The sequence below is a fragment of the Protomyctophum bolini genome (assembly GCF_963924005.1).
Source record: "Protomyctophum bolini genome assembly, chromosome: 1".
Classification (NCBI taxonomy): Eukaryota; Metazoa; Chordata; class Actinopteri; order Myctophiformes; family Myctophidae; genus Protomyctophum; species Protomyctophum bolini.
This window is the reverse complement of record NC_137862.1, coordinates 14,693,064-14,708,137: the sequence shown is the minus strand read 5'-3', so window position 1 is coordinate 14,708,137 and position 15,074 is coordinate 14,693,064. Positions and strand designations below refer to the sequence as shown.

The window sequence follows — 15,074 nt, the reverse complement described above, 5'->3', positions numbered from 1 at the left end:
TAACTGCTGGATATAATCAAACCAAAAAAAAAAAAAAAGGTATTCGATTTGATTCTGTTCATGTGGAACTGTCCAACTATGTCCAAAATATTAACTTTTCGGGAAATGAAAAGAATCAAACGTGTGTGTCGTCTGACTCGTCTCTCACTGCATCCATAAACCTCCTCTTTAACCTTCCTCTAACTCCTCTTGTATGCCTGGCAGCTCCATTTTCAGCATCCCTCTCCCAATGTACATCTCATCCCTCCTCTGCAGTGCACATGTCCAAACCATCTCAACCTTGCCTCTCTTGAATCGTGGGAGACCCAAAAATTCACAGCCCTAGTAAATTATGCTCTAGAACCACACCAACATCACATTTACGCTGGACTTTATTATTTATAATAAAGTGGAACATTCACTTAATGGAACATCAGAGGATTTTAAGTTTCATTACATTTAAGGACCATTTCCATTCACTATTAAAAAAACACTTACAGTATACAAAGGGTAACATTGTATTTGCATCAGTTGTCTGTCTCATCATACCGTGGATCAATCTTCTGCACTATTATCCTGTGAGCTTAAAACTTGTCAATGAACGGATATTTTATTTTATTTAAGAATGTTAAGATTTTACAGTAGATACACCCATTTGCAATCTTATCTTCATAGTATCTGTCCTCACTAATGCTCATTATGATAGTACCAATTCCAACTGCTCACTCTGTGTATCATTGGTGAACTGTGGACATACTGTGGACTCATGTTGCTATACATCTAAAAATGCCAAAATTACTTGCCCGCTTTTAAAAGGTATGACAACTTAGGCCTATAAGGTATTCATATAATAATATATCTTTTAAGTTTGTAATCTTGTTTGGAATCACGCAACCAGCCTGCCGATGATGTCACTGGTAGGCAGGTTTCTGAACTGTCCACAGCCCTCCTCTGTCTAAAGACATAGAGGCCCTTTTTCCATCAAAATAACTTTGGTTCTAGAACTGGTTCCGTTCTAGGTTCTTGGTACCTTGCTTTCACGGAACCGGCGGCTAGGCAGGAAAAAATAAATGAACCAGTTCAATTGGAAAAGGGGACAGAGTGAAGAGAAATGGTGCCATATTAAAATGAGCATTAGTGAGGACCAATTATATTAATAGAAGTAGAATATAATATTCTAATGAACATTAGTGAGGACCATAAGATAGGTTGAAAACAGGTGAAGTGCTCCTTAGCTATATGCGTTCTCATAGCTATAAAAGACTGAATTATATATGCTAGGGCTTTATGCAACTAGTCGACTATTCCACTAGTTCCCAAAGTGGGGTCCGGGGGCCGCCAGGGGTCCTTGAGGGAGTTCCAGGGGGTCCCCAGCTAAATGATATTTTGGAACCATATGGACCCTTATGGTTCTCTAACTCTGAAGTGTACAAATGGAATCAAATGGACCCGATTTGTACACTCTGAGTTAAATGAACATTGATTTTACAATATAAATTGGGGTCCCAAAGATAGAAATGGCATTAAATGGGGGTCCGTAGACTAATGCATGTCAAACTGGAGGTCCTTGAAATTAAACGGGTTGAGAATCACTGCTAGAGCCGTACCGTACACATTATGGAGGTCCCTGGCGTATCTTTTCAAACGCGGGCTAATTAGTGTCAATTTGGGGGTCCTTGACGTGAAAAAGTTTGGGAACCACTGGACTATTCGACTAGTAAATCCACTAGTTTACCTCCTTGGTACTAGTTGATTAGTGGATAAGAAAAAAAGTTAATTTTCTCCCGTTTTTGTAGGCCTCAAGATCAGCTAGATTATAGTTATAGTCACCAATGTACACAGTTTTTAAATGTACAATATATATTTTTAAGAACAAAAAAACATAATAGGTTTTTACATAATAGGTAGGCATATAACTAGTCAACTAGTAAGAATCACTAGAAGTGAAAGCCCTATTGTATGCTATGTCCAAAATAGCTGATCAACAAGCTCAGGTTGAGAGAATATATATGAATAACTCTGGGTGAAGTTCACAAGAGAAAGCAAAGCAGATATTCTTAGATACAAACTCAAATAATATATGCGTTGAAAAGCTCAAAACGAGAGTGAAAACAAAGTGTTGGTCCAACACTTTTGAGGGCATCCACATTTTAGTACAACATTGAACATACCCCCCCAAAAAAAGCAAATCTACAAACTACAAACGTGCGCATGTAAATCGTCTATTTATTTATTTTAAACCATAAAACAACCACACCATTCTTGTGAGGAAACCCAGGCACAGAGCCTATTGGAGGAAACCAGGACTACAGTTATACACAGAGCCAATTGGAGGAAACCCAGGACTACAGTTATACTCAGAGCCTATTGGAGGAAACCCAGGACTACAGTTATACCCAGAGCCTATTGGAGGCCTTCAGAAAAGCCACGCTGGCTTCAACCCCAGACCGCAGTGCTCACCTCTCCACGCACGTGTGTTGAAAATAGACCTCGCTCACTTTACACGCTGTCCCTCACAATGTCTCTTAACCCAAGTAGCTCATCCATGATGGACACACATATCAAACCAGATGACATGGAGGTCTTCTCAGAGCCCCGTCCTCTCAGTTCATTCAGACCAGATGACATGGAGGTGAAACTGGAGGTTCAGTTCATTCAGTCGTCCTGCTCAGACGTTCTCCTGTAGTTCTTACGGTTGCTGGACTTCCTGAAGGCCACGAAGCCTCCGGGATTCTTCTCATGCTCCTCCTCGTCCTCCTCCATTTCCTCACTTCCTGCTTGCTGCTTCCTCTTCCTCTGCCTGTCCTGAGCACCAGGAGGTCTGATGGTGGGTCTTCCTTCTTCTTCTTCCTCTTCGTCGCTGACGTTCCTTGCTCTCTCCCCGGCCTTCTCTGTGCTGCCCTCTTTGCCCTCGTCTTCGTCGAGGTGACCCAGAGCCTTTTCCTTCTCCCTGCCCGCGCTGACCTTCTGCTGCTGTCTGCCCCGGCCCGGCCTGGACAAAAATAATCTCCATGACTTCAAGGCTTTGTGGAGTGTGTAATTGATAGAAAATATGTCTAAAACTAAAGGACGCTCTCATCATCGTACATCATCACGACGTCCGTACACTATGACATCATCAGACACTATGATGTGAAATTGTCAATGGGAAGTTTGTGTAGGACAAAAGGGGTGCACACTATTATTTTGGGCTAGTACTCAAAGGAGCACCTGCCCATGTAGTTTTGCGCGCACAGCGGGGGGGGGGGGGGACGACGACAGCCGTTCGTATCCTGCCACAACGTTATGCTGCTTTCACACGGGCAGATGCAACTGATGCAAAGCTACACTAGTACACCTAGTCACAAACAGTGTCGTCGTTAAGCAGCATATCCCACTGGCAGCACATGTGCGTTTATCTCTAGCACAACCACAAATGTCCAACACATATACAATGAATTACTCACCTAATGCTGCCTGCATTAGGTGTCATGTTTAATTCCAGCGTGTGTAACCTACTGCACATTGTCTAAGTGACAGTTTTCATATTGTAAACATGGTCGCTAACGTGGTTTAGCGACTAGCACTTTGACAGCTCATCCATCGTAGCTTGTTTACAAGTGAAACAGACTTTCTGTGCAGAAACTGCCTCATCAAAATAAGAGCCACTTGTACAGATTAGTCAACACTAGTTTTATTTCTAAGTCTACTTACAGGACGTTAACATCTCATTTGAGTTCCTTTTGAATGCCTGTCAGCATTCTCTAAATCCCTGTCTCTCAGCTGGTGCGCAAATGCGCCTCCATGCCTTTGATCTACCGCGCACCAAACGTTTTGACGACGCATGCGCACTGGCGCACCACTTGTGTGCACCCCTGGTTATAGATCCTGTCATGGTGGATCCTACCTGGAGAAGAGTATTTTGTGCTGGGAGCTTCTGCAGTCCGATGGGTCAGAATTTTGACCCTGGTTGTAGGCTGGTATGAAGGCCTCATCCTCCTCTTCCTCCTCATCGGCCATCCTGCCAGGGGTAGTAAGTTACTGTAAAGTTACTGCCATTGTCATTGACTGCCACTGACACATATATATATATACTGTACACGTCATGTGGGGTTTTCAGTGTCTACGATAGAAGTAGCTCTTCTTGTGATCCTAGGACTTCCGAAGAAGAAGTGTTTTTGGTGAAAACAAGCTATATTCAACTGCCAATAATGAAAGCACGGAACATCGTGGTGACTGGTGACACCATTTTTTTGTCACAAGGTGCTGCACTGTGGCACATTGTGAGCTTGTAGATCTGTTATTTGCAAAAGACTATTATAAGTTATAGTATATACATATACTTGCATAATGACTACATTTAAATGTGGTACTTTAAGTATGTTTTGATGCAAATACTTTTAATAGTTAAGTAAAGCTTTGAATACAGGACTTTTACTTGTACTTTTATGGGTTATTTGTACTTTCACTTCAGTGAAACAGTGTTGCGTACCGCTCCTTCCTGCGCTGCAGGCTGCTCAGGTACTGGTGGGCTGCGCGCTTGTTGTCTGCATCGCTGCTCTCTGGGACGTCTTCCAGACTGTAGCAGGTCCATTTTTCTGGGTGCAGCAGGTAGTCTGGGACACCCCCTCCTCTTCTGGGTCTACCGGAGTCTCTGCCATGGGGTACCGCCCCTCCTGTCCTGACGCTGGACACTGGTCCACTGGAGTCTCTGGCATGGAGAGGAGAGACCATGCGTAATGTAAACTAATTAAATAATGGAAATTACTATTGAAAACTTCAACAAATACAAAAGAATGCTCACCCAAAAAAGCACTCCGGGTAAAATCCTTGTAATGTTCGCCACCAGGCATTCCTACAACTATGCCTAAACCTACCTAACCTGGCTAAACCAAATACACAAAATATAAATGAAAATGCAAACTTCTATAGGATACTAACCTTAGTGGAGGCCGGTCTGTTTTGGACTCTCCACCTCCTCTGGGTCTTTTTCCGTTGGAGGTGAGGGGGGGCGGGGGAGGAGGGCGAGCGAACACGCCGTCTATGACGTTGTCCTGCCCCAGAGTGGAGGACGCCACCTTAGCAGCGCTGTCCAGACTGTCAAAGATGCTGCGACTGCGGCTGGAGAAGCTTGTACTTCCTCCCTTCAGACTGAAGGTGGCGCTCTGGCACCTTGACATGAGCCTTCCTGCAGCCAAGATTGTCACGATGGTGAAATATTAGTCGATGGTTCTATACACAGCTACAGGTCGTACAGTCAAAGGTTATGCTAAAAAGGATAACACAAAAAAGTCCCCAGGGTTTGTTCCATTATTATCCATTGTGTATTCATTTCATCCAGCTGTTTTTTCCAAAAAAGACCCCATGACATCATGTGTCAGCCACAGTGGGCGCCCCTCAGTTCATACAAGTGTGATTTTTTTTAGACACGAAAAGGTCGACTACACACAACACAGACGAAAACTAAATAAAAAGTAAAGTAAAAACTTAAACTATGGTGACTAAAACTATGACTTACTACCGGTAAATATATTGACAATTTCATCAACAAATAAAAACTTTAACTAACTTTAACATTAACTAAAATGTTAATGAGGGACTTGTCGAGAAGTGATGCAGTAGAACTGACAAGTCATATTATGCTTGGTTGCTCGCGGGTGTCACACTGGATTTTATATATTTCCGGCACACCACTAAGTATAAATCAGGCATTACGATGCCATCGTGGCTCACTAAAATACATTTCAGTCGACTAAATCAACTGTAGATTTAGTCCACTAAAATCATATATTTAGTAAACTAAAACTTCAAATGACAAAAATTATGAAAACTAAAACTGATACAGATGAATGTAAAATTACGATGATGCTAAATCAATATTGTGATTGGCTGAGATAATTGCGACCGGGTGATGATGTAATCATCAATAGAGGCCTACTGTACCTGCAGCCCCACCCCCACCGCCATCATCACCATCGCATTTATCTTCATCGTCCGAGGATGACAAGTCTTTCACTTCCGGGTCAAAGGGCACACTGGTCAGCTCCTCGTCAGAGTCGCTCAGTGTGATGTCATGTTTCAGGGTGATGACATCACGGTTGGACAGCCGGTCCTGCTGCTCACTCATGATGATGACTGACTGAATACTTTATTAACAGTTTGCAGAAAAAGGCACAGGAAAGTACAGTTCAATACAAGGTCTGCTGAAAGGACTGAGGCCCTCCAGTGGTCAGGAGCCTGAAGGACAACACACTAGGGGCTCCATCTTGCGGCAGGGGTCCATTTTCCTTAATTTGGGGATTTAGTATTGTGTGAGAGGTGTGGCCCCGTAAAATGTGTTATCTTGTGCCACAGCCTAAGTACCTAAAACACCTCCATTAACCCTTACATTATGCATAGGTGTGGTTTGGGTGTTACAATGATTAAACCAATCACCATGCCACACTGCCATTGCCTTTAAGAGATCCATTATCCATTTAACATTATGCCCAGTGATTTACACTATGGCCCATGGCCATAGAAGAGCGGCACATGTTGATGCCTTGAATTATAGCCTATACAGCCGATACAGAGGCCGGGTTGTTTTGTGTCCAGTAGCTCCAACACAGCCTCACTCGACACTCGTGCAAATCTAATAACTTCTTTGACTAAGACAATTAAACACAATAAGCACAGGGAATTGACACTGCTGATTATAGTAAAATTCCAATCACAGAGATTTGTGGAGAATTAAGACAGAACGAGACCTCTGAGCTGTGAATGTTGTGCAACATGACTCAAGCCGAGGCAGCTCCGACTCAGGTCTCACCGTCTCAGAGTCAGGAGCGCATTATTTTATCAAACAGAATTCGCATTATGGGTGGTTTGAAGAGGCACTTTCCATTGTCCTAAACCTGTGTGCGTAAGATAGCAAATATAGGGAAAGCGCATCAACACGCCTATACAGACACACCTCCTCCACCCGCAAATATAGGAGTAGGCAAAATGAATAGTGGGTTGTGTGGTCGCAAGAGAACGTTTACGCACAGTGGAAGCTCCTAAATGAGTAATTCACGGAAAATGTTTATTACTTGAGGATAAAGCAAGGCATAAGATGGAGCCCTAGGGCTGTCATGATTACACACTTAACTTAGGCCTACATTAACAGAATTGCCATTTCTTTTTTGTTTGGGTTTGAGGCTTCATAATCACAAATTTGCACAGGGCAGATATGACAAACAACTTAAATATACATAGAAATTACTATTACTATACATTTAATGCTATATTACTTTGCATAAAATGTAAAAATAGTGGAAATAGAAGATCTACAAGCTTACAACACCACATCACCATGTGACATGTTTACAACATAGTTACAAATTACAATGTAATTCATTGGATGTATGGTCTGGATGTAATGGATCATGGGCAGTCAATGGTTGGTGTTGCAAGTCTAGATTCAAGAAATTAAAAATATAATTTATATTAGAGCTACTTGCGGCTACTGTCAAGGGATGGTATTGCAACTCTAGATGCCAGATATTACAAATAGCATTTAAGAGTTGCTTGTGGCAAAGGGACCTTCTGAGTTCTTTGAGAGAGTTCCACATGGATGGAACCAAATGGACGCTTACAGGTCTGTAACTCTGAGTGTAACATAATAACATATAGAACCAAATGGACCCTCAATGTCTGTAACTCTGAGACTGAGAGTGTACACATGGAACCAAATGGACCCTTAAGTAACTCTGGAGGAACCAATTGAGGCCCATTTATTTTTTCCTGCTTAATTTTGAACCAAATTAATCCCTAAAAGTTGGTTCGGAACTGGAACAAAAAAATACTTCTTCTTGCCCTGAAGTGGGAACCAAAGTGGGCGTGTCACTTACTATTCAGGTTGGAAGATGAAGATGTGATATAATAAAATAAACTATCATATAAAGGGTACTTGTTTTGGCCCTTAACACACACACACACACACACATTTTAGAAATGTAGCAACTGAATCAAAGAGGTGCCCGAGAGTGTACACATGGAACCAAGTCGACCCTTTTACAAGGTCTGTACAGTAACTCACATTTGTACACTCAAAGAGTTATGGGGGTCCTTAAAATGAGAATGAGCCACTGGTTTAGAGATAGATAGCTAACATGCCAACTAGGTTTGGTTTCTGTGAATTCTGTCTTTAAATAAAGTTATATTTATATGGTTTCTGTGCATGATAGCTAGAGATAGCATGCTAGCTACTAGCTCTGTTCCATAGCATTAGAGCTATGGACCGGAGCTACTTATTATTAGACTGCTTTAGAGACGGTGCAGGACAGATCTGGAGTCACAACACAAGCTACAGTGATATTATTTATCACTGAACCGTTTATAAGACTACAGTAAACAGTACAACACTGCAGTGTGTTAGCTTAGCAGTTACCTTTTGCTGCTGTGCTGGTAGAGCGATGCTCAGGGTAATTATTTTTGCCTTGTAGGTGTTCACGTAAGACACGTTTTAGATTTGATTCAGACCTTTTCATTTCAAGAATGAATCGATGTCATGATTAAGGGACTATTAGCCTCTGTACCCAGGCTTTTATTTTCGTTCTATCGTCTGGGATTTTGAACACGCATTAAAGTGTTTGTTTTTTTGGTTGACAAAATATAAACGTACAAACAAAATATCAGAGTGCAAACTACATAGTGGAAATAAAAGAAACAAGTGTTGTCTTGTCCTAATGTTGAAAAGGCATTGTGATAAAAAATAATAATAATAACTTTTAACGATCCAACCACAAAGCACAAAAGTACCCCGTGCACTTTTGGCTGTTGCGCCTGCGCCGGGCCGCATTGCATTGTGGTTAGTTGTTTGTATTTTGTTCAGTTTGCCAGTGTAGTTCCTGGTGCATAACAGTATTATTAATATCGTAATAACAATAAGTATTATTATTATAATAACTGATAAGATATAATCTTCATCTCCTGCTGTACAGATGATGTCATCCTCCTCATCAGCCATCAGGCACCAGCCGAACGGTAACGGCAACGAAGGATCAGGTAACAACAACAAAAAAAGATTGCGTACTGTAACGTGACTGTCTGCACAATCTAAAATTTTGGGCTAGGAGGACCCTAGCTCTGTTCCATAGCTCCAATGCGTTGCATGAGCAACTAGCAAAGCAATGAGCTTGTACTGCGCAGGGCAGAATCGTAGAAGGTTATGGATCAGAGCTATATATAGGACCCTAGCCTCGGAAACCCAGACGTTTTTATTTCCAGGGAGGGAAATAGGACCCTAGCCTCGATACCCAGGCTTTCATTTCAAACATGTAAACAAGTCTAGTGCTTTTTTTCTGGTTTTATCCTCTTATCTTAGCAGATTTCGCATTGAACTGTACTTTCCTTGAACTGTACCCATTCTGCAAACTGTTAATACAATTTCCAATCAATCAATCAATCCATCACTGATTTTTTTATCCCACGATTTTTGTAACCCAGTTTTCTTTTTCACCCAGTGCCAATTATCTAATGTAATCCTGGGCGCTACACTTCCTCTGCCAACCTGGGGGGGCAGCGGACTGACCTCATGCCTCCTTCTATGCATGAGGAGTCCAAGCTGCTTCTTTTCACCTGACAGAGGGGAATTTCCCTGGCCGGACGTAGCGCGTGGAAGGGACACGTTATTCCGACCAGTTCCTTTCCCCTCCATCAGGCGCCCCGGCTGGCCAGGGGGAGGTAGTTTTAGAGACCAGGATTACGGCATGTTTTTGTGAGGGTATCTACCCTAGGGGACACGGGGAGAACATGCAAACTCCACACAGAAAGGCCCTATCGCCAACCCCCACCTCGGGTATGGGCACTGATGACGCGGAGGAGGGAACACGCCGCCAGTGCCCACAGTGTCCCCAGTGGGAATCGAACCCAGGACCTTCTAGCTGTGAGGCGACAGCACTACCAACTGTGCCACCGTGCCCCCACTATCCATCACTGATTTTAGAAGGGATTTGTAGAATCGGCCTACGTGCTGTACTCGTTTTTATATATTTTTATGTTTTGCATATTATTATGACAAGTCGGTGCTTTTTTCTGGTTTTACCCTCTTAGCAGATTTTGCATTGACCTGTACTATCCTTGAAGTTTGAACTGTACCCATTCTGCAAACTTTTAATACAATTTCCAATCAATCACTGATTTTAGAAGGCATTTGTAGAATCGGCCTCAAGATGTGACTTAGTTTTTATATATTATTTTGTTTCCTTAGGAACCCCGGCCAAGAAAATTAACCACATGAAGTGTCCGCTGTATGGCTGTAAGCGTGTGTTCACTGACTCCCCTTCATACCACGTCCACATCAAAGACCATGAGATACCTACACAGTCTCTGCCGGGTGAGACCTCCTTGTAGATCTGCTATTTTCAAAAGATTTGAAAATGGGACATTCTGCATAATGAATACATTTACTTTTACTTTGATGCCAGTACTTTTGTGCTTTTACTCAAAGTAAATTTTGAATTCAGGACTTGTACTTTTACTGTAACAGAGTATTTCTACATTGCCGTATTGATACCTGTACTTAAGTAAGACATGTGAGAACTTTTCCCACTGTCTCGTTTGTAGGTAACATGTTCAGTCTAAAAGTGACTCTTCTTTGTAGGTAAAAAGTTCATCTGCTCGTCGGTGGGCTGCTCGGCCTCCCTCCCCAGCATGAAGATCCTGATGGAACACATGAGAGAACACCACAAACCCAGCATATACTTCCTGTACGTTATGGCATCACCACAAATGTTATGACATCATCACAAATGTCATGGCATCATCACAAATGTTATGACATCATCGCAAATGTTGATGTCATAGACACTGGTCTCACTTCCTTCCTGGACTACATCTCAGTAAAGCCAAATTCCAATACCCCAAATCTCGGCCACTCGCTCACTCGAGTCACTCCAGCATGGTGGTGTTACAGTGAAATTGGTGGCCTGCTGAAATATGTGACAATCGTAGACAATCACATAATGTTAGTGTCTGAATGTTAATCGTTGCAGTTTGTTCATTAGCAGAGGTAGAGTTCATACTAGTGGACCAGGACACATATTTAAAGACCTCCATGTAAGTTGTATGAAGTCCACAAGATGGTAACTTATTTCGACAGGTCAACAGGTCATAATTTGCCGCCGACAAGGAGGAGCAGCATTATGGTCATTGTAGGAATTCAGCAATCATCCAGTCAAACCCTAGAAGTCAAACACACAGACTACATTATTTTTCTGGCCATAGGGTGCAAATTTCAAATAGTGCTACTGTTATCTACTACAAATACTATTAACATTGAGTGACTGCAGTTTCTTCCAGCTGTGTTTAATGAAAAACGAAACATCGGCCAATTTGTCAAATATTAGATGTAGGAATTGTGACTAAGGCAGATCTAGTATGTATCTAGCATGTATTTTCACAATGGAACCGAGTCCGACAAAATGTAATCCCTACAATTCCAAGTGCTTGTCAGACTCACAGTCACAGTTCACATGTAATTATTTTGGGGGGTTTGTTGTGGCCTGGAAATGTTGAGAAGCGCTGCTTTAACAGAGCATTGTTCTCCTGTCATTCAGCTGTGAGAGTTGTCGCTCTAAGCTCCGCTCGCTGCGCGGCCTGCTCAGCCACCTGCGCACCTGCTCCAAGGCGTCCCGGATCAAAGAGAAAGAGCTGCCCGACCCAATGGACACTCAGCCCCCCCTGGAGTCCAAAGCCAGCACTGCACCCACTACCACTACCACCACTGTTGCTGCCTCCAGTGTTGACCGGTAGGCCGTTAGAATTATCACATAGCCGTCTGATCACAATTATGTGAGATAATTAAAAAAATATATATATATTGCATACTCCGTATAAATTGTTAAAATGGATGGAAAAATGGGATAGCCTCCCGCATGCTCTGGCGGATGTTCACAATAAGCCTCTCCGACCTACCTTACTTACCTTACCTACCTTACTTATATTACGTATTTCTATGTTCCCAATGTTCAATGCCAAAAAGACTTGCAACTAAATAGTTTAATCACTATTATATTTAACCCATTTTGGGTGGGAACGCCTTTTGGTGTTTTAAACATGTTATAATTTAGCTAGATCTACAAGTTCTTGTAGGTCTGCTATTTTTGAAAAATCAAATTTCAAAGTGAATGTTTTTAACTCCGGTCTAAATGGGTTAATGACAATGTCATGATGCTGACAGCCCTGCAGAACAGAAAGGCTCACCACCACCACAGCAGCAGCAGCAGGGAATAGCGCCCCCGTCAGAAAGTCCTGCGTCCCGACAGATCCAGACTGCGGCCAGACCGTCAGGAAATCCTGCGGCCCGTCAGATAAAGGCGGCAGCCCGTCAAATCCAGTCCGCGGCCAGACCCTCAGGAAATCCTGCGGCCCGTCAGATCCAGCCCGCGCCCAGACTGCTGGCCCCTGCTGGTGGTGGTGGTCACGCAGCGGCACCTCCTCCGCCAGTCTGCTCCCCAGCCCTGCTGTACGGCTCCGCAGCCAATCCCAGCCGCGGGCCTTTTGCAGGCTTTGCCAGCCCGTCTTACGAGGCACAGTTCCTGGCAACCCTCCAACCACAACCACCGCAGGCCCGGCTCCTCCCCCAGACGGTGGCCTGTGCCTCGCCCATGTCTCTACTGCAAGGTCAGTATGTTTAAAAGAGCACTTCACCCATTTTCAACCTCGTGTTCATATAATTATAATAGAAATCAACATGGTTCTGCACCCCTGACTCTAAGCAGCAATTAAAGCTCCTCCTCGGGTCTACAACAACAAAAACGCTGCCATTCGCCCCAAGCCTCAAGCTCCGTCTCCTCAGGCCGCTCCGCCTCCTCAGGCCGCTCCTACTGCTGCCCCTGATGTGGCCCCGCCCCCCCCATCGGTCCCCCAGTCTGACTCCGGACACTCTGCTGAGTGGAAAAAGAATCAAGGTGATGTCTTTGATGTACAAAAGATATGGGGAAAATTACATTTTTGGAAAACTTTGAATATATATTTTTAAGCAAAATATTTTTGCGATGGGGGTCGGCGGCCAAATACATATAATATTGGTCGGTCACTGGTCCTTGACAGGAAAAAGTTTGAGAACCACTGTTTATTAACATCATTTGTTTTAGAAAAGACATTTCTAGAATCGGCTTCAGGGCGGGAACACAAAAACATATGAATAAATATGGAGATACAAAGTTACTACCTGACAGTGACGATGAGTCTGTTTGAACAAAAGCTTGATTCATTCCTACAGATGTGCTGACGTTCAACAACAGACGTGTGCTGTGGGTGAACACCAAGGGGAGCTACAGGTGTGTGCAGTGTGACCACTCCACTCCGCTCCGTAAGGAGATGACGGCTCACATTAAAACGCACAAGAGCGTCCCTACTGGCCGGAAGGCTAAAGACACAACAGGTAGGCCTAATGGTGACGTTGACTCAGCTCGGCATTTCTCGCAGTGGCTTTTGATTGATTGAATACTTTGAGTCAGAAATGTAAACAGCATGTGGTTAAGACGTTAAGTCCTGGGGACGTAATAATAATAATATGGTAATTGACTAATTGTTCAGATTTATATAGCACATTTCTAAGTTACTCACCGATGAATGAGGGGTCAGACACTGCTGCTGTTTTCTTTTTTCTCCTCTATAAATATAGCTATTTGTATTAGTAGATTACATGTATTAATTTTTTTAATATTCTATGCTCTGTTGATGCATACATAGGACATCAATGGAAAGAAGCCCCCAGGACCTTTAGCCCAAATGTTTTACTGTCTGTACCTGAATACATTATTCAATCAATGAAAGCTTGACAAATGTCATGTCCAAAATGGGGATTAATGTGTTTAATGTTGTCCTGTCTAGTTCCAGATGAAAAGCAGAGCTCACCCACCTCTGAATCACCCACCTACGCCCAACTCTGAATCACCCACCTACGCCCAGCCTGAATGCCCACCCGTGAACTCTGCCTGTTGGTGCTGAAGAAGGCAGTGTTCTTGTCCTTAACCTGGAACTGTGATACTGAACTGTGATCCAAAACAACAGCATCATGAAAACCTTTGTTGTCAATCAATATGAAGACATTGAAAATAATTATGTTAAACACGCAAAAAGTATACTGTAGCACTCCACACACACACACACACACACACACACACACACACACACACACACACACACACACACACACTTTATTTAATCTATGAGCATTGTCTGGCAGTTAATTTTGCATACGGAAAACGTCTACATACTTTTGTGTACAAACTGTAGTTTCTTACTAAATACATGTCATAAAACTGTTACTATCAAATGTCTGATTTATACTGTACATAGGCCTATGTCTCGTCACAACTTTAATGTGAGATTTATGTTTGTATTATGCTCTTACTGGGTCAAATGGGCAAATATAACGTTTTAAACATTGTTATAATTTAGCTATTGAAAATAGCAGATCTACAAGCTCGTAGCGCGCCACCAAGTGGTGCGCTATGAGCTTGTAGGTCTGCTATGAAAAATCGTGAAAATGTGCCTCAAATCTTTGAATATATATTGTTAGAGTGAACATTTTAACTACATTCTTTGCTTCTGGGTTGGGGTCCCTGGAACAACATATTTTCAGATGGGACGGAGGCCAATTTCATATAATTTTTGGGGTCCTTGACATGAAAACGAGGTATTTCAGAAAACTGTCAGGATTTTGAAGACTTTTTTTAATTTCGACGTCAGGCCTAAATGGGTTAAAGGACAACTTCACCACTTTTCAACCTTTGTTTGTTCATATAATTGGTCCTCACTAATGTTCATCATAAAACGGCACAATTATTTTCTCAGCCTGTCATTCCTGAAAATGTACAATGCAATAACGGAAGCCATCGTTCTACCCATGTTACTGGATGACACAGAATAGAAAAACAATTGTGGTATTTTATCATGAACATTAGTGAGGACCAATTATATGAATATATAGGTTGAAATTGATGAAGTCGTCTAAGTTTCATTAAAAAGAACCAGAAAGACTTTGGAGTGCTGGCTATTCTTAAACATGGTAACACCAATGAGTCCGTCACAGTCTGGTTTGAAGGGTGTCTGATAAAACAGTTGTCGACATCTCAGAAAAGAGA

General features: G+C 42.6%; 2 protein-coding genes across 2 annotated transcripts; one reads left to right on the top strand and one right to left on the bottom strand.

Moving 5' to 3' along the window:
* Positions 1-353: 353 nt before the first annotated feature.
* tssc4 (tumor suppressing subtransferable candidate 4) lies at positions 354-8,471 on the bottom strand. The gene is made up of 6 exons (XM_080764360.1): positions 8,369-8,471; positions 5,902-6,104; positions 4,900-5,146; positions 4,451-4,669; positions 3,866-3,979; positions 354-2,971 (listed from the first exon to the last, which is right to left on the bottom strand). Exons 2-6 carry the CDS (start codon positions 6,083-6,085, stop codon positions 2,635-2,637), a joined length of 1,101 nt encoding a protein of 366 aa, XP_080620486.1. The 5' UTR covers positions 6,086-6,104; positions 8,369-8,471; the 3' UTR covers positions 354-2,634.
* znf414 (zinc finger protein 414) lies at positions 7,577-14,263 on the top strand. Its single transcript, XM_080764348.1, has 9 exons — positions 7,577-7,999; positions 8,922-8,985; positions 10,190-10,315; positions 10,583-10,688; positions 11,538-11,729; positions 12,161-12,603; positions 12,702-12,890; positions 13,205-13,366; positions 13,819-14,263. The coding sequence occupies exons 1-9, from the start codon at positions 7,973-7,975 to the stop codon at positions 13,875-13,877; spliced, it is 1,368 nt and encodes a 455-aa protein (XP_080620474.1). The 5' UTR covers positions 7,577-7,972; the 3' UTR covers positions 13,878-14,263.
* Positions 14,264-15,074: the final 811 nt, after the last annotated feature.